Raw genomic sequence first — 26357 nt, forward strand, 5'->3', positions numbered from 1 at the left:
TCGTTTCATGACAAGAGATGGCCAGTTGGGGCTCTCTCTCCCATTATTTGGTAATTTCAATGAGATCATCTTTCATATGTATACATTTTAGGATGCTTCTACTGTATTAGGTTTCCACTCTATCCCTCAAGTAGCCCTTAATGTTAGCCATCTCTCACTGCATCACCTCCCTTCTGCCCCTCCTCCATCTCCCTCACCACTTGATCTTTCCATTGCACTTCTTGTCCATCTAAAATTATCTATTCTATTTCCCTTTCCTGGGGATATCTATATGCCTCACGTCAGTTCCTTACTCTATATCTAACTTCTATGGATTATATCTTGGTTATAATAGACTTAACAGCTAATCCACATATAAGCGAATATATCCCATATTTTTCTTTCTGGGTCTTGGTTAATCTCATTAGAATGCTTTTTTTCTAGTTCCTTCCAAATCATCTGAGAATTTCAAGATATCATTTTTTAAATGACTGACTACTTGTGTAAATCTACCACATTTTCTTTATTCTTTCTCCACCTGAGTGGCATTTAGGCTGTTTCCAGTTTCTGGAGATTATGGATAGATCAGCAATGAGCATGTTTGAGCAAGTGCCTCTATGGTGGAATAAAGTGTTCTTTGGATATATGCCCAAGAGTGGTATACCTGGATCGTGACGTAGATCAGTCCCCATCTTCCTGGGAAAACACCACACTGATTTGCATAGTGGCTGTATAAGTTTTCACTTCCACTAGCCATGGGTGAGTGTCCCCTTGCTCTACATCATCATCATTAGTCATTATTATTAGTGCAATATGAAATCTCAAAGTAATTTGATTTTCATTTCCCTGATGACAGACACGTAAATGATTCTCAACCATTTGAATTTCCTCTTTCAGCATTCTTTGTTTAGATTTGTACACCATTTTAAAACTGAGTTATTGCTTTTCTTGATAAGTACTTTCTAGAGTTCTTTATAGGATTTGAATATTAGCAATCTATTAGATGTGTAGTTGGTGAAGTTTTTTTCCCTATTTTATAGGATGGCACTCTGTCTAAATGATAGTGTTCTTTGATGTACATAAACTTTTCAGTTTTGTGAGGTCCCATTTATTGTTGTTGATGTTAGTGCCTGAACTAATGATGTTTCACTCAGAAAATGGTTTTCTGTCTCAATGAATTCAACACTATTGCCTGTTTTTTTCTTTATATTGGATTCAGTGTGTCTGGCCTTATGTTAAGGTCTTTGATCCACTCAGAACTGGGTTTTGTGCTGGGTGGTAGGTAAGTATCTATTTGATTTCTTCTACATGTAGCCATCCAGTTAACCAGCACCATTTCTTGAAGCTGCTGTTTTCCCCAGCATGTTATTCTAGATTCTTTCTTTAAAAAATCACATGTCCAATGGTACGTGAATTATCTTAGTCTCTAATTTGATTCCATTGATCAATAAATCTGTCTTTGTGCTAATACCATGGTGCTTTAATTAGTAGAGCTCTAAAGTACAACCTGAAATTAGGCACTGTGATACCTCCAGCAGTTCTTTTATTATTTAGGATTGTTTTAGCTCTCCTGTTCATTTTTATTTGCTTTGTGTACATGTATGTGGGCACATGTGTTTCCTTGTGCAGCTGAAAATTGTCCATTCAATATCTGTGAAGAATTGTGTTGGAATTTTGGTGGGGATTTCACTGAAATTACAGATTGCTTTTGGTAGGATGGCTATTTTTTTTCCAAGAAAGGGTTTCTCTGTAGCTTTGGAGCCTGTCCTGGAACTAGCTCTTGTAGACCAGACTGGTCTTTAACTCACAGAGTTTTGCCTGCCTCTGCCTCCCCACCTGGCTAGGATGGCTATTTTTATGATATTGATCCTCTTACCAATATATGAGCATAGGAGATCTTTCCATCTTGATATTTTCTTCAATGTCTTAAAGTTTTTTATCATATAAGTCTTTCACTTGCTTGGTTAGAGTTACCACAAGATATTCTATATTATTTGAGGCTATCGTGAAATGTGTGGTTTCTCTGATTTCTTTTTCAGTATGACTGTCATTTGTATATTGGAAGGCTGCTGATTTTTGTGAATTAATTCTCTATACTGCTGCTTTACTGTGTTTATCAGCTGTTGTAAAAACTATAAAGAACTAAACACTATTTTGAAAAGGTATGTAGAATAGAGATTTTCAAAAAAGTACAACATCCTCTCCTACAGGCTTGAGGTATAAAATATTTGCCTTTTATTCCATTAAAACAGCATCGGTTTCTCAATGAAAAAAAATAAATAAAAAGTTTAAAAAAAAATAAAACCCAACTCAGTGCAAAAAAAAAAAACCAGCATCGGAAGAACTGAGCTTCTTGAGGGAGTGCACATGTACTTGTATGTTACTTATGTTATGTAGGTGTATGTGAGTTGGGGGAGTATCTTTCTCACTTCTCCATCCCAATTTAATTTGCCTAAAATTTCCTATATTCTTTACTTTGTGTTTTGGCCATTTTTTTGGTAGTAAATGAGATCAAAATGCTTCCAAATTCAGAGGAGCAAAATACTTAATTGGCTGAGAAGTAGAAAGGTCCAGCTGGAGCTGCATGGGGGTTTTTCACATAGAAACTTCCACTCTGCCAATCTTCCTTCCAGAGGCGCATTGCATTCTCCTGCTGGTAACACTCAAATCCCTTCACAGTTCATTGACACTGCATTGGCAACCCTTTGTTTTCAATCAAAGGGAGATGCTGAAGCAATGCTCAGTTGAGCTAAGTATACATGACACACTGTACTTCTGTCCTTGCAGCCAAGGACCAAGGCTCTGTGTGTGTGCAGAGATGACACCTCGCATCCAATATCCCTGTACTTTGCCCAGAATTGGATTATGATAAATTATGAAGACAGCACGCAGATAAATGCTGATGCCGCCTCTCGTGGGTTACATCAAGTATCCAAAACCGATTCTCTGTCACTCATGGTTGAAAATGAGAGGCCAATATTCAAATAAGGTTTCATACAGTTTCCATGGAGAGAGAATTTTATATTTTCTCACTTATTGCTTCAGAATCACTGGGGGATTGCCGTAAGGTTTTGCTGATGGGCGTCTTTCTAGAAACCTTTTTAGTAAAAGACTTCTTTAAGGTCAAAGAACTTTTACACTTTGTAACTAAGTGGCAGAAACCAGAAGTGTGTTTCATTCTTTGCCTCCAGGACACTCCATTCCCACACTGCTTTAAAGCCGCCTGCTATTAAACCGCATGGAACACACTGCAGCCATGATCTTCTGAGAAATTAGGAAGACAGCAGAAGGCAACTGGAAAACTAATTGAATAAACTGAAGTTTGACTCTCAACCTGAGGGACCATACAACCTGCCTATATGAGTCAATAACCAGCAACTGGTCTGTGAGAACAATCCATTTAAGATTACCCGAATCTTTCATTTCTTTGTACTTTTCCAACATTAGGCAAGTCAATTCTGATAACCACTATTTCACCTTTGATAGAAACAAAGGCAATTATGTTTTTGTAAGGAATTGGGCATTAGTGAGTTTATCAGAGTATTTTTCTTTTGTAGTTTATTGGAAACCCAGAGGAGTAAAATCTGAAAAGCGCTTGGTCTGAAAACTTCTTTTTCAAAACATTTGCATGGAGAGCAACAGCTCTGCCCCATACTACGTGGCTGAGGCAAGCAGGACTCTACCTAACACAGCCTGGGGTTTCTAGCCCCAGGAGAAGGGGTCCTACACCTCACCTGGGTCATGCAGTAGAGCGGACCCTATTCACAGGGGTATGCGCAAGCTGGCCCTGAGCATGTGAGAATGGGAGAGCAAGTCAAACCCCTCTTATACACAATGTGCTAGCATGGATGAGGAAAAGACGCCTTCCTTCCCTCACTCCTCACCATCTGCAGCACGTGGGAGACTGACCCAACCCATTACCAGCTGCAGCACTCAGGAGAACAGGTCCTGCCCCTTGCCTGGGCAGCAAAGTAGACTTGACCATGTAGACAGGGGTATAGGTGAGCCAGCCCTGACGGCACGAGAGGGGCATAGCTGGTACCACCGCCATTGTCTGTGGTATGGTGCTGGGAGGAAGGAAAAGATGCCCTCCACCCCTACCACCTCCAATTGGCAAGAGAGCTGCCCTCCCCTTTACCAGCTGCAACACTTGGGAAACAGGGCCCTGCATCTTGTCTGGGTAGCACAGTAGAGCTGACTCTGTCTACAGGGGCACACAGGAAGAGATGCCTTCACTCCTACCCCTCTATGCCTGAGGCAGCTAGGAGAGCTGTCCCTGAGGTCATAAGAGCAGGAGAGCTGCTCTTGCCCCCCGCCAGCTGCAGCCCTCAGGAGAGCAGGCCCTGCACCTCACCTGGACAGCATGATGGAGCTGACCCTGTTAGAGCATGCACCTGCCAGTTGACCCTGAGGGTCTGAGAGTGGGTCAGCTGGCTACACTCACCTTGTCTGCCATGTGGTAGAGAGGGCAAGGGAAAGATGCCCTCTCCCTCTTGCCCCTGCCACCAGGGCTGTGCAAGGGAGCTGATCTTCCCCTTTACCAGCTGCAGCATTCAGAAAAGTGGAGCCTACACCTCACTTGGGCACACAGCAGAGCTTCCCCTATTGACAGAGGTACAGGGGAACCACCCTGAGAACGTGAGTTTGAGAGATCTGGCCCCACTGCCCTTTACTGCGTGTGATGGAAGAATAGGAGAACTTTCCCTGCCCCTCACCAGCTGCAGCACTCCAGAGAGTGGCCTCTGCACCTCGCCTAGGCAATAGTAGAGCTGGTCCTGATGGTTAAGGCTTGCGAGAGCTGACCCTGAGGGCATGACAGCAGTAGAATGGGCCCTGCCCCTTGTTCATCACTGCTAGGGGTGATCTAGCCAGGGCAACTCTAGAGCACTCACCCTGACGGTGAAGTCAAAGTAGATTATGATACAAAATACAGGCGAGAGCTAGTGGCTGACCAACCCTGCAACTACCCAGGCCCGGAACTAGGGTTACGCGTTGGCTCACCCCAACATCCACACCATCTATATTCTGTGGGAATATGTACAGGGGCGGGTCCTGCTGACCTAAGCTGCAGGATCTCCATAACAAAGGGCAACAACATGATATCCAAGAGGAGTCCCAGTGAGGGTCCAGCATCAATAGTGTAGCAGAAACCAGAGGTCTTGAACCTGATCAAGGACTCTTTACAATGGACACTTGCAAGTAAAGATTTATGGACAAAAGGGTTTACACTACAGCTTCCATGATGAGATTTTTTCTTTTTTTCTCTTAAATTTTACTTTATTGGTGGGAGGCTTCAAGTGCAGAGGGTGGATACAAAGTGATGGGGAAATGAGTGTTACTGAGATGTACGACGTGAAAGACAGAAAGAATAAATAGAAAAAAGTGTGTACTGAAAACAAGTCCTTGATGTGTGTGACAACCTTGGATCATGAGGGATCTTCCCTGTGAATGGGTGTGTAAGCAGGCTCCAGGAGCTCAGATGTCCCTTCTACTATATGAGGACACAATGAAAATCAAATCCTTGAAATTAAATTTGCCAACACCCAGATCTGCAGCTGTCTAGCCCCCATAGCCATAAGAAACAAGCATCTGCTATTTACAACCACCTTCTTTATGGTACTCTGTCACAGAGCCAAAGTGAATCACAATACAAAATTATAAAAATAATCCAGATGAAGGAGGTCTAGCAGTATTTGGAATTATAGTCTAGAATATCTGATTTTTCAGCAGAGCTTAAAAATAGTGATGTATAGAAAATATATTTTCTTCTAAACAAAAAATAAGTTCACACTAACAGAGAAAAGATAAGTGATGGTCTTTTTGAAAGATAGTCATGGGACAATTTTCCCTAGACTTGAAAAGTTCATTAAAAGATTTCATTTGGAGTCCAGGGATGATCAGGGAACTGATGAAGGGGGAAGAAAGCCTCATGGGATCTGTGTAGTGAGGGGTGGTAAAGAAGAGCATAAGAGAAATCTATTTTACTCAGCTTCCATTTTACACCCAAAATGTTGAATTTCCAACCAAATTGTGACTCAAGAGCTATGCTACTTTTTTTTTTAAGGTACTCCCTAGGACCATTTGCCATTGCTCATTTTACACTTTGTCTAGATAAATGGAAGTGATGAATTCTCTCACAAGGCTTTGAGTACTATGTCTGTCTGTCTGTCTGTCTGTCTGTCTGTCTCTCTCTCTCTCTGTCTCTCTGTGTCTCTGTCTCTGTCTCTGTCTCTGTCTCTCTCTCTCTCTCTCTCACACACACACACACACACACACACACACACACACACACACACACACACACGACCCTTCTAGAATTGTTCCAGGCTAGATCAGATATACTTCTAGGTAATTTTCTTGGTTCCAGAAATACATCAGTGTTTAGACATACTAGAATTGACTGGCCAATGCCCCATTTTGATCTGTTGTCACAGTCTTTACCCAAAAGGGCACACTAAGTAACCAGTGTGGAATATTTCTTGACATATATGTCATTGTGATTGGTTTAATAAAGAAGATGACTGAACAATAGTTGGACAGGATAAGGTTAGAGGTTGGGCCAAAGAGAGAATGCTGGGAAGAAGGTAGGAAAACTGAGGGAATCGCCAGCAGATGCAGAGAAAGTAGAACATGTAGATAATGAGGTAACAGCCATGAGCCAGGTGGCAAGGCATAGAAAAGAAACAGGGATAAATTTTAATATAAGAGTTAGCTAATAACAAACCTGAGCTTTTAGCTGAGTATTTATAATTAATATTAAGTGTCTGTGTGGTTACTTGGGAGTGACTTGTAGAACAGAAACTTCTGCCTACAAACCAGGTCTGTAGCCTAGGCATCATATAGACTGTTCCAGGTATCTACAATGTCAACTTCCCAATCCAGCCCAAATGAATTCTGCTATATTTTATTCATATTCACATTTATTTCTAAAAGTTAGTTATTATTTCTTTCTTGGATTTCTATAAAGTGGCTCTCAAACTATTTAAAGTTTTTATCAAATGTCATTTTTCTGATAAAATTCCTATTGCCTTCAATATAAGCATCTTCCTGGGATTGTGACCACACCCAGCTGCTATAGCCCTCAATTCCAGCACTGTAGCCCCTATAAGCCAAACATCTAATAGTGTGCTACCTCCAAACCATATTCTCCAAAGCAGATTATAAGTGTCTATTTTTTTCTTTTTATAATTTCATATAATGTTTGAGATATCATTTCATCTGGGAGACCATCTAGAATCACAACCAACTCCATGCCCCACCTGGGTTGATCTTTTCTCTAATCTACCCATCTTGTTCTGTGCTTTCTCAGAGAATTTCTGAATTTCAATATTTATTCCCCTGTTCCTTCCAATCTGAAGACTGTTGAGTACCATCTCTGCTTTCTGTATTCCCAGTGCTTGAGCAGTGTCTACGACATAACAAGTATTTAAGGAATGCTGTTGGTGGGTTTTATGCTATAAAACAACTCCTACAATAAATACCTGGAATGTGTAGTTTTATTCCTAGTTGAAGAAAATTAGTTTAATTAAGCATAGATAAAACCATAGAGAAAAAATTTCTCAATTAACTTAAAGTAGACAATGAAATACCTAGAAAAATGAGAATTCTAAATCTCTGAAATGTGACTGCTTTATTTCACATTAAAATAGAAAGATTTCAACTAACATGGCTCAAAATTAACCTAACAAAATAGTAAGCTATGTTATTGTATTAATTCTTAAACATCTTAGAGAAGGAAATGAATCTAGGAGGAGGGGAAGGAAGATAAGAAGAGAAAAATGGGCATTAAAGATTTCCTGGAAAGCCCAGGGATGTTTACAGATGTAAACAAGCTGATATCTTCATGCATCCAACAGGGGAAGAGAAGCAGAAGAACCAAAGCAATGGACTGAGTTAAAAAAAAAATGTCTAGACCAGGCACAGAGCACCAACAGTAAAAAGCTGCACAAGAGAATAAAATGTGGGCAGACAAGTTTCGACATGGACATTGGTAATTTCATCTCAAAGAGGAAGAAAGACTGGGAAGGCGCAATGAATTCGGCCATTTGTAGTAGACAGGGATTGGAGCCCTTTTACAGTCACTGTCAGAGAGACACCACATCTGCTGGGTAGTTGTCAACTGACACAAGGTATACATGCTCATCTGGAAAAAGGGAACGTCAAGATAGAAAATGCCACCAAAGGACCGGAATGTTGGCAATCCTGTAGGATATTTTCTTAGTTAGTGATAGATGTGGGAGATTCATTCCATTATGAATGAACCACCCACAGGCTGTTGGTCCTGTGTTGGATAAAAAAAGCAGGCTGAGCAAGCTATGAGGAGCAAGCCTGTAAGCACAAGAGCTGCTGCATCAGCTCTTGGCCTGATTTACCCAGATAATGGACTATAAGCCATAAGATGAAATAAGCCTTTCCCCCTCCAAGTTGCTTTTGGTCAAGGTGTTAAAACACAATAGAAACAATAAGACACTAATTAATACTTTTTATTTAAAATTATTAACTGTTCAAGTTTCTGAGGAACAGGGTGATAATTTATAACTTTTCCTTCAATGAAATACCATATCAATCATAGCACCTAACGTTTGCTACTTCTCAGATGTTTTTAGAAGTGTTTTGATTAACATGAAATAATTACCACACTTATGGAGTACACTTAGATTTTTTTTTACATACTTCAATGCATGTTAAAAAAATCTGATGATCAAACAATTGTAATCAACATTTCCAGCTTTTGCTCATGACCTTTTGTTTGGAATCTCCAAACTCCTCTTTCTCATTGCTCACAGAATACATGAGCTACAGTTGTAAAACTGTAGCCAGCCAGATTCCTGCAGCACACTACAATTTATCACTTATACCTATGCTAAGATCCTCCTATGCAACTCCTCACCATCTTGGCTATGATCTAGCCTTTAGCTGTCACTATTACACATTTCAGTGAACATATTCTAATATCAGGAAAGGGAACACGTGAAATCTGTTTTTCTGCATTTGTTCCTTACTTAGCATTCTACCCTCCAGATTCATGCATTTTGTTGCAGATGATGGGATCTTACTCTTTAATGGACAAATAATATTCACAGATACTACACTTTCTGTATTTGGGGCTTAGTGTTATGTGTATATACCACGTTTTCTGTGGTCTTACTTTTGCCTATAGATCTCGCTAATGAGAATAATATAGCAGTAAGCATGTGCAGGTGTATGCCTGTCTGATATCAGTATCTTTTTCTTTCAGAAAATACTGTAAATAACTGTGGTTGAATTATATACATGTCTGTGCAATGGCCATCCTTACAACAACCTCTAAGGTCCGGGGACCATTTTTATTTTTGGTGAAATGTATTTTCACATATGTTGAAATTTCACTAATGCATAGTTTGTACTATATTCTAAAAGGCCAGGCCAACAAACAAATCAAACAAAAAACCCAAACAAAACAAATCCCAAAACAGTAATATTATGAACATACAGAGGGAAAGGAAAAAAGTGATTATACCAAAAAGAAAAACAAAACAGGAATTAATCTTGGGTGGCATATAATAAGAAGGCTTTTAGAAATTCCTAGAATGGAACATTTCCTGTCCTCTACTGCAAATCTTGCTGAGATTTACTTCTTTGATGCTATCACAGACAAGACTGTGCTGAGAATGTGTGTCCATGGGTACATGGACCTGAGCCTAAAGTGGGCATCAGAAACTATCACACATGCCAAATTTACCTCATGAATATTTATCTTCTTTTGATCAGACCATTAACATCTTTTTATCATATTCATTACCAGCATTGCAAACATACACTGCACAAAATCTCAGTACTTCCTACAGTAAATAATTAATATAGTGAGAGGGAGAAAGAGAGAGACAGACAGACAGAGAAAGAGAGAGATAAAGCCAAACAGCAGTAAAACATAACTAAAATCACGAGGAAGACATATTTACATGTTTAGAAGTTTGCTTGGGTGAGAGAAGAGCTGGCAGAAGTCAATTCTACAGTAGCATTCCACATCAGATACAGGAGCCCTAAGGAGGAGTGACTGGACAGAGTTAGGGTAATGTAAAAGGCACACCTTATTAACTCCGGGACATCTCATTTCCTGGTCATAAATCCTATTAACTTGTATCACAAACTGCCATCAAACTTGAAGATAAAGAATAATTTATGCTCAGTTACAGAGCTAATGTTTCTGTCCTCCTGGGAAGCATGGGACCAGAAAATGAGAAAGTGTGTATGTGAACCCTGGAGCCATCCTGACCCCGTGCACCATGTGGTAAACAAGGTTATGTGTTGACAGCAGAGTTCACCCTCCATGGGTGTCAGTCACTGGCCTCGGAGCTAACACCCTACGCTCTGTCCCAGAAGACTCCTGCTCATTCAGGCCGAGCAGCTTTTCTTAAGAAACATTTTTTGAGGCAAAAGAGGAAAGCTTATTTTTCAGGGAAGAACTATTTTGCATCCCATTTTTAATTTTCGGTCTTCAAATGATAGATCAAATATATCCATAAAAGCAAATGCTCCTTCAGCCTTTTCATTCACCAGGAGATTTGACCCACACTAACTGAAACATGCCAACATCCCCTATAAAATAGTGAGTGCTGGAAAGAGCCGCATTCACACGCACTGGGGCTAGGCCAAGGAGCATGGGACCTTCACTTTAAAACGCAGCTTTTGGTTAACAAAGATGCAGAAAGGGGACTAGAAATGGGGTATGAACTGGAATACACTAAATGACCCGAATGGCTAAAATAACCCTATTCAATTTTTATGATCACTTATTCCTATAAGCTAGTTACATGAGAATCCCACATTCACACCCTCCAAAATAAATAGAACATCACAGAATCTATGATTGCTCGACACAGAAGCTTTTAAAAAAGTTAAAATAAGTACATCTTAGTTCCAGTGTTTAGAAGGGCCCTTGGCCAGTTAACATTTATATAGCAGACACAACACCAAAAGCCGGGTAGTGGTGGCACACACCTTTAATCCCAGCACTTGGGAAACAGAGGCAGGTAGATCTCTGTGAATTCAAGGCTAGCCTGATCTAAAAGAGTTAGTTCCAGGGATAGGCTTCAAAGTTACACAGAGAAACCCTGTCTCAAACAAAACAAAACAATCAAAAAAGAAGATACATTTAAAAATAATCAAAAGCTGTCATATGATTGATTTATTCTTCTTGTTAGCTATCTTATATCTCAATCTATAACTGTAAAGGAAATTCAAGAAGATATCTGTTCCCAAACTTAACACACAGAATACTTCAGATATGTTGATTTTTCACTACTTTTAAAATGTAAATGTATTTAAATGTTACCCCACTGGATTTGTTTATAATGATAAAGATTATTGCTATAATTAGATTTTTTATGGTTTAGAAAAATCCAGTAAGTAATGTTTCTTAATTTGTAATGATAGTAGCAAGGAAAAATTATAGCCTTAAAAAATACTCACATTAAGGTAAATCTGTGGACCAATGGTAGTGTGCTTGCTTAGAACGGATAGGGCTCTGGATTTGATCCCTAGCACTGCAAAAATCACAGTGCACCTAATATTTATATTATTTGAAATCAATGTTGTAAGTATCAACATCAGTTAGGATTTATATGTATGCTTGTTATGTATATGAATAAATATTTGAACCTACACGCACATCCACTAACTGGCCATTCAGTTGCACATTGCTTATGGATAATTTCCTGCCTATGGGCTATGACCTGTTTTAAGAGCTTGTCATTTCTTTCTTAGTCCATTAATTCCATGAGAGAGAAAATGTAGTGCTGTGGAAAAAGTGTTGAGTCAGAACCCTTACAGTTTAACTGTATTATCTGCCTTGCTTTCCTTACAGTATGGTTATGAAGGTTAAGTGAAAGCTTTCATTATAAAGCATCAAAATTATCACTCTGAGAGTGCACTATGAATATTAATTTAAACAACTTAAGTCATTCTCTATTTGATGCCAAGGCATAGTTGTCTTGGTTTTCTTGAGCCTATTTCTATGGCATTTGAAACTGTTTTCAATTACAATTTATAGTGTTTCTTTCCTGATTAAAATCATGATTTTTATTCCCAGTAACAATGAACAGTATCCTGTGGAGCACCTCTTGTGCACACTCCTCTAAAAATATACATATTATCTAGTGTATGCACACACTTGAATGCACATATTTCATATAAGCTATGCACAAGCAAACATCAGGCTAAGTAGTTTAATCCCAACCACTCCAGTTCATTGCTAAGATGTAGAATTATTGTTTAAGAAAAGGTTTAGCAAGCATTAGCATCGAGTTCATTGTTAGGTCATTTACAGTTCATACACACACAAGCAAAACTGGTTAAGTGCACGAAGGTCATATAAAACCATTAGAAGAACAAAGCCCTCACACTGCCATTCTGCCTTTTAATTTCTGTTACTAAAATTCTCTTGCCATTCTTTTACTAAACATGTTTTAGAAAGACAGAGGGTTAGATTTGTCTCTTAAAAAAAAAAAAAACTCCCTAGAATACAGTGATAAAGATTGTAGTGTTAATCCACTGGTAGATGTTAAAGCCAGGCCTTGCTCCCCTTCAAAAGCTCATTAGGTGTGATCCAAAATGAGCTTTTGGCCCTGCTCTATGTAATAGTTATTTCTTAAGGATAAGGGATTTTCTAATTATTTCAAGGATGCAAATCCAAAATTACTGCAGAGAAAATACACAGGATATTGTGCATGGGGTGTGGGCCACAAAGTACCACAGCATGGCTAGCATGCTGAGAGACTCTGGAATCTTTTTTATCAAGCTCAATGTGACACACTGTGTTAGACTCTCTGTGCTTATCTGGTGTCCTCTCTTCCTGGGCCCACAGTTCTTCCCTGGCGACCTGCATTCTTGCCTCAGGTGGCCATTAAAGAGGGAGCACTGCTCTGCTCTAACACAGTCATCCTCTGGCCCCTCCCCCCATGAGAAAACCTTCGGTTCCAGGAAAATCTATCAGATCTGCAGTTAATTCATATTGATGATTTAGAGAAACAGTGTAGTTCATTGTACCCTACCTGACAGAAAATAAAAGAGATACTAGAAAAATGTTAACAGGATCCTTTTAAATTGCATCAGATTCGTTTAAAAAGAACAATACCTAGAAATAAAAAAAAGTTTCCATTTAAAAGAACAAAGGTAACTTTTATCTTGATAGTGCTTTCTAAGTTGGTGAATATCAGCTAAAGCCTGAGGTCTAGGAGATTGCCATATAAAGCAGAGACCCAACACATCAAAATGAATATAAACATTCCCACTGGATGTTGGGAAAATGGCCCAACCAAGCCTTGCCTCTATAAAGCTGAGAAGAGGGACATTAGATGGCACATTTTGTCATCAGACATCAAAGTCTCAGAGGTATTACAATAATGAGTCACACTAATGGATGCTACAAAAGAGTCTCAGATAGAATGTTCCAGGTTGTTAATGGTCCAGTGAACAGGAATAGGTGTCCACTCAGCAGGTTGACGAAAGCAAATGTATGTTTTTCTTGGGCTTGCTTTTAACCCTTGCCTCAGACAATTTCCTCAGGTAGAGATTTCAGAGATGTAAAATCTTAGCTTTAAACCACACAACACAGAAGAAACTGAAGTTAGAAAATAGAAAAAGCCAGTTCATGTGACATATACGAATTATTCTAAACTACCAAGTAAGATCGACATTTATATTTTAATAGGTAAATGTGAACAAGGGCAAGCATATGAAAAAGTAGGATCTAGGCAGGGGTGGGTCTCAGTGAATAGGTTGAGTGGCCAGACAGTGTTGACTTAAATAATGAAGAGAAGTGAGAGTAGGTAAAAGACTTGAGAGAGGCTGACATGCAAAAGCTATGAAAGAGCAGTTTAGTGATGCATGCGACACAGTGGAAGACTAACACACACCCAGTTGGAGCGGCGGCAGAGGGGAGAGAGAAGCAGTGCAGTGATGAAGCTATAGAGTCGAGAGCCTCTGCAATGTGCTGATAGCCAGCAGGGCAGCGATGGGGAGTTCAGAGACCCCCAACTGACTGCTTCAGAAAGCCCAGAACATGCCAGAAACAGTAAAGATGCAGGAGATACAATGAAAAAATATTGAGAAGAAATTCTTCTGATATTTTTTTGTGGGTAACATTCCAATCACACATTATGATATACCCTGAACCTCTATTTTCCTCATTGTAGCCGCTGTCTTCAATGCCTTTCTCATCATCTCCCATAGCAAACCTGGACTCACTCTCGAAGAGTGTGTGTAAATGTAAGCTCAGTAAAATGCCAAAGAAGCAAGCATTTTCCCTCTTATTTGTACTGGCTTGTTTCTAGAAACAAAGCTTCTCGTCAGTAGGTGTATGGTAAGTAATTGTTGAATTCAGTGAATAAAATGTTGAGTTGATAAACCAAGTGTTTCTGTGAATCCTCTCCTTATTCTATGATGCCCAAATTATTTAGTCTCTCAACACCTTTATCTACTAAACGTTAATCATTGCATTACTGCTATACATTGAACCATAAGTGTCCCCAACAGGCCATGCGACAGAACTTTATGTCGAAGATGGCACTATTTGGAATCGCTGGGAATGTGGAAGCAGCATCTAGTGGACTGTGGAGGTGGATTCTAGTGGAGGCCTCCACAACATTGATTGCGTGAACTGGGAGGTGACTGTGGCCCCAGGAACATCCTCCCTGTTTTCCTCTTTTGTGTCCCAGACAGAGGGGGAGTAGTTTTATCTCATCAAATGTTACGGCCATGATGTCCACTGACTGTCCACGGCCAAATGATCCTGGGCTTGAAACTGCTAAGACTATGAGCTGCCATAATCCTCTCCGTTTAGCAGTTGGTTATCATAAGAATTTATAGACAGAAAACTGACAAATGCCATGATGATTGTGTTTTTATAACTGTCTCCTTCACTGCACATGAACTGGAGGGGACAGATCAAATATAATTACTTCTCTTCATCCTCACTGCCATGCAGTGCAACAGAAAGCAACAAATACTGTTAGCCTGGTGGCTAACGGAGTGAGATGATGTCAAGGAATCTGAAATCGGAATGTTTTCATTACACATACTTGCATGAAACAAAAAAGCAGGCAATGAAAAAAGCCAAAAATCCAAACCAAACCAAACAAACAAAGCAGAACTTGATAAATAAAAGTGAATATATGATATGAGGCCTGCTGTCTTAGCAAAAGAACGGTCTATACTGTTGGCATGCTATAGGTGACATGTAGTAGATGAAGTAGACAGAAACACACAATGAGAGACAGAAAGACATGCTCCATTTTCCTTAGAAATTCTCACGCAGGATAAGTTAAGCATAGGCCCCAGTCAACCTTACGGCATTTGGTTCTATAGTGAGACTTCTATTCTGTGCTCTACACTGGCAGAAAATTTCTTGATGCTTGCATTGGAAATGAGTGACATCATCTTTAGCAAATTACTTGAGGGAATAAAATTAATCAGGCAACTTATGAATAATAAAAGCTAAAGAATTCCTTTAAAGTGTTGAACAAAATCAAATCCAGTTTCCAATTATAATAACAACACTCTAACTACACGAGGATTCCGATGAAAATATTTGCTAAACCTGTGTTTCCCTGTTTAGGTTCTTCTCAAGTGTCATTCACATTTAGCTGCTCACAATGCAAAAGTGCTAAATTTAATTCTTAGGGAATTTACTTAACAGTTAAAATATTTTTTTCCCTTCTCTCTGAACAAAAACAAAAACAACTGACAGAAATACTGAGTATTTTACTTCCTTTGTGTTGTTCAGTCATTTGGGCCATAGATAAAAATAAACAAGCAAGCAGGCTTCCCTGAAACACATAAGGCAGGCTAAGGACTCTCCTGTTCTCCTAGAGTCCTGATGAGGGCTACTGTTTACTCACGGGTTGGAGGAGGTAGATGAGAGATTCCTCTTGGATTATTATGATTGGCAAAGGGGTGATGTGAGTAGCTTGGAAAAGGGTATTCACAGATGACATTATCTGGTCAAAACGCCCACCAAGTCCTCCCAGGGTCACGATCATGTCAACCTGTGCAAGGAAAGGAAAAATGAAAGTCATATATATGAACAATGTAAAACCATGAGACAGAATCAAATACTCGAACAGTGCTTTCATTACTGTAACATTTGATAAACAAAAAGGAAATCAAGCACCATTTCTGCTCCTTGGAGGAGAAAACAAGTTGCTTGTTCAAGGTCACCGAGATGGAAAGTGGCAGAGCTGGGTGTCAACATATACTTTTATCTTAGCAAGTACAGTATTTACTGTCTTTGCCTGTGCACTTAGCAAACCAGCAGGTCTTGCTTTAGCACTTCATTCATATGCTCCTTCCATGCAGACAGCTTCTCTGATTCATAACATGTCCATATAGTCAGAGCTTATAGACTGGTCATGAAGCAGAAGAAGGGTTTAATTATGATAGTGTACTAAAACGTTGCATTCATTTAAAACTTGCAGTAATAATCAATTTACATAGTAATAGTTACTTAAAGGGAAAGTATTTTGGTGGTAGGTTTTAAAATATATTAAAATTTAGAAAACATGTGGTCTATAAAGATGGCAGAAGTTCATAAAAATAATCCAGGACATAAGCACCAGCAGAGACTGCTCAGTTCTGAGAGGAATTATAAGTGACAGCCACCTGAGAGCCTGTTCAGTGTTTTTGGTCTATTTATTTAATTTATTTATTTACTTACTTTAATTACTATCTTTAAGTTCTGGTGTTTTGTACAGTGACTAATATATATGAGATGCTTAATACCCCAATAACTAAAGAGATTTTTTTACATATGTACACATACACATGTTGTAATATGAGCGGCGGGGCTGCGTCCCCTGTACCCAGCCGCCAGCATGGCTAGCTTATGCCCCGAAATAATTACACGGAAGCTGTATTCTTTTAAACACTGCCTGGCCCTTTAGTTTCAGTCTCTTATTGGCTAGCTCTTACATATTGATCTAACCCATTTCTAATAATCTGTGTAGCCCACAAGGTGGCTTACCAGGGAAGATCTTAACCTGTGGCTGTGTTGGGTGGGAGAATCATGGCGAATCCCTGACTCGGCTTTTTTCTCCCAGCATTCTGTTCTGTCTACTCCGCCTACCTAATTTTCTGTCCTATCAAAAGGGCCAAGGCAGTTTCTTTATTTAACCAATGAAATTAACACGAAACAGAAGACTCTCCCCCATCACACACACACAAGAAGAGAGGGAGAGAGAGAGATTATTAAAAGAGGAATAGAGATGCATCATCATTTGGTGGGGATATAAAATAATAATGGGATTCTATCAAAACATCAAAATGTAAATTGCAAAGAAGAATGAAGAAATTTGGCATGCACTTCCTATTCATAACCTTATCAGTGTTGGAAGACTAGGGATTTACATTTGGATAAGATGCTTCATGTTCAAGCTTGACTAGTTTAAGACAGACAAACCACACATCTATTGTACCTAGGTGGTTCTCTTAGAGTGAGTCCTCTACAGCGCTGACAGATTTGGGGCCTAGAGAAACACAGGAAACAGGTGTCATTTGAACTACAGAGGCATCTGGAAGGTATGAGTTTATCTTAGAGGAAAGAGCAAACTCATTGTAAGCAATCCAATATGTGAGACAGAGTCAGCTTCTGTTGGGAATCAGTGAGGTGCTACTGGTGCATTACAGATGTCACAGTGAAGCCCACTCCAGTCCAGCTGAGTCAGGACCATTTATGACTCCAGGAATACAAAAACCACTGTTTTTAAATTGAAGAGAAATGCACTGTCATAGTCCCACCTGAGTCTAAATTCACTTCAGAATCTAGGTTTGAAGGAAGATTATTCACTATACAGATTCTTGAATCTTTTTCAGGTTCTCAACTTTTCATTAATATACTCTAGGCCTTGAGGGATCCAATAACCTTTAAGGTTGGAATTTAATTCCCATCTTCTGCAATAGGATAGCATAATGAATAAGTAATATCTGTAAATCAGTCACTGAATTTTTCAGAAGCAGCATTACTCCTCATCACTACTCATTTTCCCTACAGGAAGTATTTAGCAAGGCTGATTAGAAACACCGGAGGATCAGTGCAAGCTGCAGGTGGGTTCACGGGGTCATCTTTGGATTACTTCTGAAGTTCTGTTCTTCTAGCTCGGAATGGGACTTCATATTCAGAAGGAGGAGCAGACACACCCTTGACACACACTTGTAAGAGTTTCAAGGTTAGAGGAATATCTCTGCATCAGTGCCAATGGGGCAGGGAGTTCCACCTACAACAGGCCATGTGTGGATCTTCAAAGCCCCATGCACTTACTTTCATTTCCCAGTCATTTCTTGTGAGAACCTTTGATATAAATGAATGGCCCCCTGCCTAGGGGCCCATAAACCACAGGCAACAGCAGTGTTTGCAATGGAGAAGCCTATGGATTTCCTGAGGGAGCTGAGGATACAAGAACTCGGAGAAAAACAAATGGTAAGAAACAGTGGCAAGAAGCTGAGATCCAGGCTGAGTTAACATAATAGAATTCTACATAATTGTGCCTCTCTAAATGACAAGTTCTTCTAGCTTATTTGTAGATATTTTAGATAAAAACTGAAGTGTGTGTGTGAGTGCATGTGTCTGTCTGTGTATGTGTGTTTGTGTGAGTGTGTGAGTGCATCCATGCATGTGCATGTGTCTGTATTTATGTGTGGTGTGTGTTCGTGTGTGTGTGTGGCGGGGGGACAAGCATGCCTGTGTGCATATAGGCAAGCACATAGAGGCTAGAGGTTGATGCCGGGTGTCTTCCTTAATCATTTCACATGTTTTAATATTTTTCTTAATTTTCAAAAGATTTGTTTACTTTAAATGCATGAGTGTTTTTCCTTCATGTCTACACTTGCACCAAGGGCACGTCTGCAAATCACAGAGGTCAGGTGTTTGATCACCTGGGACTGGAGTGAGGATGACTGTGAGTCACCATGTGGGAACTGAGTATCAAAATGAGTCTCTTGAAAGAGCGAATACAAACTGTTGAGAAAAATCTCACCATCCTTTCTGCAATGTTTTTTGAGTCAGGGTCTCTCACTGACCCATAACTCATGAATGTTGGCTAGACTGTCTGCTCAGGGCTAGGGTTACTACACCACTATGACTAGTTTTTCTATGGCTATTATTGATCCGAAATGAGTTATTCATTCTTACACCGTAGGCATTTTATCCAATGAGCTATCCTGCATAATAGTTAGTGGCATTATAATGAAAAACATTAACATGTGGTTTTTACTACCTTACATATACAACTCACATATGTATCATTAATAAGCAAACGGCAAACAAGAAAAACAGAAATATTTATTGATCATCCATCATTTGTTAGGAATTATCCCAACCACCCAAGAAAGTGAATGGTAAAAGATGGAAAAATGCAACTAAAACCTTCCATCAGAAGTTGCTTTAGGTGAGCTGGTGTAGACTATTTTCAAAACGAGAGTGGCAGCACAGACCAAAGGAGGGGCAGGAAGCTGTTTTAGGTATAGAAGCTTGTAAGGTGGGAGGTGCTTCAGAGAACAGACTGTGGTAAGGCTCCAGAGACTATATTAACCCAGGAGTTTCCACAAAGCTCCTGGTGCCTAATGCTAGGCCCCAGTGAGAAAGCGTAAACAGCAGCAGAGAAGGAACACAGTCTGAGTGTCAGATTTGGGCCCTCCTCTCCTGAAGCTCATGTTTCTGTATCCAGCTGCTTACTATCATTCACTTCCAAGATCCATCACCTGCTCCACCTAAACCCCACAGAATAATGACTGAGGTCTATCTCATTTTTTTTATCACCATCTATTATCCATATAGATTATACTGGCTTTAATACCCAAGCAGTCTCAGAATTTCTCAACTCACTACCACAACTTTATTAGGGACATGGCCAAGGAACCAACACTTGGGGAGGAATATGAGCCACCTCTATGTCTCACATGAATTGCAATAGCCTCTAACCGAGAGTTACTGTTTCTATCTGTGTTGTCTACAATCTATCTAAATGTAGTAACCAAAAGAATCCAGCTAAAATGTCAATCTTATCATGGCATTCTTCTTCTCAAAACAGACTGACAGTGATTTTTACAAGGACTCACAAATGCCTACAGGGTTTGTTCTCTGGTCATTTCTGTGATCTCACCACTCCCAGTCCCATTTCTCCTCTTCTTCACATCTCTATTCCAGTCATACTTCCTTTGTCTCTCTTACTGCATGAACACACCACGACCTTCTATCTCAAATACTTTGCACTTGCTGTTCCTTCTTTATGGAGCACATTATCCCCAGATATTCTTTTGATGGCTTTACTCCATTGCTTTAAAACTCCCACCCCTCTCAAAACAATGCAATGCTAAACAGTTTAATGATTTAGTATATCCTGTTATCACTGCAGAAATATACTACAATTAACATGAAGGTGGAGGCTTTCTATTACTAGTAGTCAGTGAGTATTTATTGAACAGATGGATGAGTGAAACAAGAACAGAAGGACAGTAGAAAAGAATAGTCAACACATGTAAGTGCTGGAGGGAAGGAAATATGGGATGAGGGTACAAGAGGAGATGGGATAAATAGAGATTATGGAGAGTTTTCATGGTGTTACAAACATAACTACAATACGTACATGTGGACAAAACTGAGTCACTGTGGTAAAAAGGGAAAGGAGAGTTCAAAGTAACCAGATGTAGGTATAATGGAAGGAGAATCTGAAATACATGGAATTTACCATGTACCAGTATTGTAGAAAAATATTGACCAAAAGGTTTTTTTTTAAAAAAATTAATGTTACTAACATATAACTATGAGAGCTATAGCAATAGGCAATAAGAGTGAGATTATCTAGTGATATTTTCTCTGGCTTAAAAGTTCAGCTTCTTATTGTTAGATTGTATGTTTGATTCCTATATACACATGGCAGCTGTGCTCTTCTTTGTATCAAAATGAATATAAAAAATAGAATATCCTGATTTGTATGCATTTCCTGCCCTTAGATAAAGATAATTTACAAGTATTTTATTAGTTTGCAGGTCATGTGATGACCATAAAAGTTGTTGGGCTATTCAGGTCTTGACATTTAGCAAAAATCTATCTAAAAATTCCATGTTACATTAGTGATCCATCTACAGTATCCACACTTGATTAGCCAGCTAGCTGCATCCATGCCACAAAAACTCTTTGGGTTTTATTTGAGGTCTGAACTAAATACTGGCAAGTTTTTCAAGATGCTTTTCACCTCTTTCTTCTAGTAAGGTGTCTTAGTGTGTCTATTGCTGTGAAAAAACACCATGACCACAGCAACTCTTATAAAGAAAAGCATTTACTTGGGGTGGCTTACAGTTTCAGAGGTTTAATTATCATTGTGGTTGGACATTGCAGTGTGCAAGCAGACATGCTGCTGGTCAAGGAGCCAAGAGCTCTACATTTTGATCCACAGACAGTAGACGGAGTCTGAGTTATTCTGGTTATAGCTTGAACATAAAAGTCCACCTCCATAGTGACACACTTCCTTCAATAAGGCCACATCTACTCCAATAAAGTTATACCTTGTAATACTGCTGCCACTTCGTTTTGGGGGGGGGGTCAATATCTTTCAAACCACCACAAAAGGTTCTCTGTTTTTACTATTATAAGTTAAATAGTAATTGAAACTATTTTGTTTTGAAAAACGAGTGACAAATTGGGCTTTGCTTTAAATGTCTTAACAGAGCCATGGCAAGGCTAACTGAGGGGCATATAATACCATGGGAAGAAGTGATTTTACTTCTCTATTAAAGCAGTAAAAACCTTTCAGTAACCAAATGACAAGTTTTTCTTTCTTTGACCTCAAAAAGACTTAGATACAACATGCACCATCTCCTGTAAGAACAGTGACTGTCAGCGTATTTTAATTACATTTACTTTCTAGAAATTGAATTCTGGGGATGCATAACTGGGCAGTTTTCTTGTGGTTCTCCCTGATAGGATAATCATATAATGTACAAAGTGAGATGCTTATGAAAGTAAAAGTGAATATTATAAATACAGAATACAGAAATAGGGACATTGCTGTACAAACCAAGACATATGTTTTCCTTGCCTCAGAACAGAAGAACTAACAAGAACAAACACAAGGGTTTCAGTCACATTACATGACATAATTACCAGCTCTTAACTTTCAAAGATTTACAACTGCACAATGATGAGGCTTCAATAAAAGTTTGAGAATTGGTTCAATTATATTACATGTTATAAAATTTAAAGGTAGAAGAGCAAATATCATCCACTGATAAAATAATTGAGTCAAGACCGAGCAAACAAATTAACTAGAGCCAGAAGTATCCGATCATTACAGATAAAAAGCAAAAGAAAACAGTTTAAAGCAAACGAAATAGTTAAAACACATGTTTTAATAAACATATAAAGTGATTCTAGTGATTGGCATGAAGCAAAATGATAAGCTGGAAAAAAAGTTAGCTTCCTTGGACATGTACTTTGTTAAACACGCTGTTGATTAAGAAATGCCAGAAGCATTTTTGTCAGTTGAACTTGGTCAGCTAAAAGAAAGGAGTACAGCCAGGACAACCTGAGCGATACTCCCTTCTCACAGTTCAGGTGATGCACAGTCCAAGGTGAAACTGCACCCAGTTTTGGTGAGGACTTGGACTGGTCTGCAGATTGACACTCTGCATCTCCATATGGCAGAAAGCAGACACCCATAGTACTAGTCCTCTGTGGTATTATGGTGACAACACATTGGATAATACAAACACAAGGGCATTTCCTCCAAAAGACAGCAAATTCTCAAATCAGAGCTACATCTTGCTCAGTTTGCTTTTCTCAACTGACAACAATCAGCAGAGTGACTAACACACATATCAAATGTTTATTATCTGAATGGTTTGTTTGAGGACTCAAGACTAAATGAAACAAACAAACAAACAGACAGACAACAAATTCAACTCAACACCAAATACATACTTTAATGCTAATTTCTAGGGTCTATATTCTTTTCTAAAACCTCTGATGAAAAAAATAAGTATAATGTTGGAGCAACTTTGCAAGTGAATTAGTCATTACATTACATTACTGTCATTACATTCTCCAGTCCAGCTTCGAAACTACAACCACACAACTATTTTTTTTTATTATTGAAAAAAAAATTCTGCCTCCTCCCAGCCTCCCATTTCCCTCCCTCTCCCCCTCCCCCCACTCCTCTCCCCCTCCCCCAACTCCTCTCCCCCTCCCTCTCCAGTCCAAAGAGCAGTCAGGGCTCCCTGCCCTGTGGAAAGTCCAAGGTCCTCCCCCCTCCATCCAGGTCTAGGAAGGTGAGCATCCAAACAGGCTAGGCTCCCACAAAGCCAGAACATGAAGTAGGACCAAAACCCAGTGCCATTGTCCTTGGCTTCTCATCAGCCTTCATTGTCCGCTATGTTCAGAGGGTCTGGTTTTATCCCATGCTTATGCAGTCCCAGTCCAGCTGGCCTTGGTGAGCTCCCAATAGATCAGCCCCACTGTCTCAGTGGCTGGGTGCACCCCTCGCGGTCCAAACTTCCTATTGCCGGGCAAAAACTTGGGATCTTGGGGGTGGGGTGGGATGGGGGTAAGAGGAGATGGGGAGAGAAAAGTGAGAAGGGGAGGATGGAGGGAACTTGGGGAAATGGGATGGTTGGGATAAAGAAAGGTTGGATAGGGGAGCAGGGAAGTATATATCTTAATTAAAAGAGCCATCTTAGCGTTGGCAAGAGACTTGAACCTAGAGGGGCTCCCAGGTGCCCAGAGCGATGTCCCCAGTTGGTTCCTTTGGCAGCTGAGGATAGGGAACCTGAAATGGCCCTATCCTATAGTCATACTGATGAATATCTTGCATATCACCCTAGAACCTTCATCTGGCTATGGATGGAGGTAGAGACAGAGACCCACATTGGAGAACCAGAATGAGCTCCCAAGGTCCCAATGAGGAGCAGAAGGAGGGAGAACATGAGCAAGGAAGTCACACAATTATTTTTGAAATCATTTTGAATGTTCTTTAGTGGAGTACCATTATCTGGAGATGAAGGTTCTTTACCTAGAGATCATAGTTTTCTATAAGCAGATGCAACAAATTGGTTCTGATGACAGCTGTGTCCTTTTCCCTCCCTAGAACTCTACATATACTGTGTAGAGATGGATGGTTTTTTGCTTGCCTCAATCCTCTCACTTGGTGTAGCTATAGATTGGATCACCTGTTCTCATATTGCTTTCACACACCCATGCAGCCCTTCAGTTTAAAGTACAGTACATGACAACGTGGGGCATAATTGCTGAGTTCACTCCCACAGGACTCAAATGCCTTTTTAGAATTTGCCCTGGAAAAGTTCCAAATCTTGTAGTCAAACATATCAAAGTCAGTCTGGTAATGATGCAGTCTTCCCCCAAGAAGGACCCCTGAACACTCACATTTCCTTGTCTGAGTCGACTATACGTTCTCAAGCAATAGCAAGGAGTTCTCTTGAGATATAAGAGCTTTCAGTACCAACAAGTATATCTAGAAAGATGTAGAAATGCATTATTTTGCCTTCTTGATGTAAATAATCTAATGGATTCCAGGAGCAAATCTGCATGGTTTACATTTCCAGTACCAAGAATTGAGTGGCAAGGAAAGCAGAACAGAATAAAACAACCTCTCATGAGTCTTTCAATTTTAATTTTGCTTAATTTTGTTACTTAACTCTGGTGAAAATTAAAAGCTTCGTGAAGAAAAGTCAGAAATATGTTTATGAGTAAAATTATAGCGAATGAGAGTGTGTAGAATTAACAGCATGAATAGTATAAAGCCTACTGGAGATAATTTTATGTCCAAACCTCCCACTGTCAGGATATGAAAATATTTCCAGGGAAAAAGAATTCCAAAGTATTTTTTTGTGAATAATAGACCTTGGAGAAATGAGAAGGTATCATTCATGGTTTGCAATGTTCACATCTCCTATAGCAACCTCCCCATGGTAGTTATTCAGATGAAAATGAAAACATATAACTTATGACACATTCCTAGGTTTTCACTGATTGGAAGCAGACTTAGGTTATTACAACTGATGTTATATAGATGTTGTCAATTGAGGCTAAATTACTGATTGGTAGCCAAATGAAAAATTGAAAAGTTTGGTTTTGAAATCCTACTAAAATATACTGAGAATTTTTCACAATGGTTAAAAATTCTCTAACATGCACACTGTTCTACTCAAGATAAATATCTGAAAGGACTCGCAACTTAAACAGTCTCCTTCCCTTTCTGTGGAAATGGGTTGTGCATCCCAGGAGATAGGACAGGCGCCATCTTTCTTCATTCATAGCTGTGCAGGTAAAGAGGAATCAGGTGGTTTCCCAAACCATGTTGGAAATGCACTGACCTCTGGTCCCAATGATCCACACTTCTGAAAGTGTGGTCATTTTTAATAGCAATGAGAACACCTTGCCTCGTGATCACTCATTCTCACTCCACAATATTTCTTTTCAAAAGGATGCATGTTTTATAATTCCACTTAAGTAACATTCTCAAAAACACAAAATTTCAGAAATAGCAAGTATACCAGTGATTGCTATGAGCTAAGGATAGTGGAGATGGATGTTTCAATGTGACTAACAAGGTGTAAAGGTTCCTTTCCTAGATCATTGCTTCCTCTGAATACACTTCCTCACACTGGACTAATGCTTATTAAACCCCTGTGAATCAGTACTGCAATGGTTACTAGAGGTGCGAATGCAAGATAAAATAAAGAATGCTTAAGTTAAATTTGAAGTTCACAGAGAGAATAATTTGTAAATGTATGTCCTGTGCCATTCTTGAATTATACTTAGACCGAATTGTTTTTTTTCCAAAGAAAGATGGTTTATATTTATTAATTGACATTGGACCTTACTTTGTATACCCAGTGGGCACAGCACTTAAAGTCAGTTGTTTTTCCTACCATCCTCTCCCCTGGTCCACACACCTTCTTTACCTTTGTCCTCATCTCCCAGGGTAATTTACTTTAATTTTCAGCACATGTGCTACTGAACAGTGTGTAAGCCCAGCCGTGCTGTACACAGTGATTGCTTCTGCTCATCCACTCTGCGAGCTCTCTTACTTTTGCTAGCATCATTTCCACACACCAATTCTGCTAGTGTTTCCAGTATCAGTCCAGACATCAGATGGAATGCCACTTGCATTCCCCCCTCTTCTTTTCCCTCTCTCCTTTCCTTGTTGGGAATCAATTCTGCGGTCTTGGACATGCTAAGTAAGCACCCAGTCCTGTTATTTGAATTTCTCGGAGCCTTCTAGCAGGACCTTGGATGGATAGCTTTTTCTTTTGTCCAATGTAATGCCCTTGAAACCTGTTTAAATTGTACCAATAGCTTATTGATTTTCATTGCTGAGTGGTACTGTTGAGGG

General features: G+C 39.5%; 1 protein-coding gene across 3 annotated transcripts in view; it reads right to left on the reverse strand.

The window, feature by feature from the left end:
- Tpk1 (thiamin pyrophosphokinase 1) overlaps positions 1 to 26357 on the reverse strand; it is a 361699-nt gene that overhangs the window by 135941 nt on the left and 199401 nt on the right. For all 3 annotated transcript variants that reach the window (XM_075953689.1, XM_075953688.1, XM_075953687.1), the window contains one exon: positions 15858 to 16004. In XM_075953689.1, coding sequence (XP_075809804.1) covers positions 15858 to 16004 — 147 coding nt within the window. The remainder of the gene's footprint in view (positions 1 to 15857; positions 16005 to 26357) is intronic.

Source organism: Microtus pennsylvanicus, chromosome 19 (genome assembly GCF_037038515.1).
Source record: "Microtus pennsylvanicus isolate mMicPen1 chromosome 19, mMicPen1.hap1, whole genome shotgun sequence".
NCBI classification, from domain to species: domain Eukaryota; kingdom Metazoa; phylum Chordata; class Mammalia; order Rodentia; family Cricetidae; genus Microtus; species Microtus pennsylvanicus.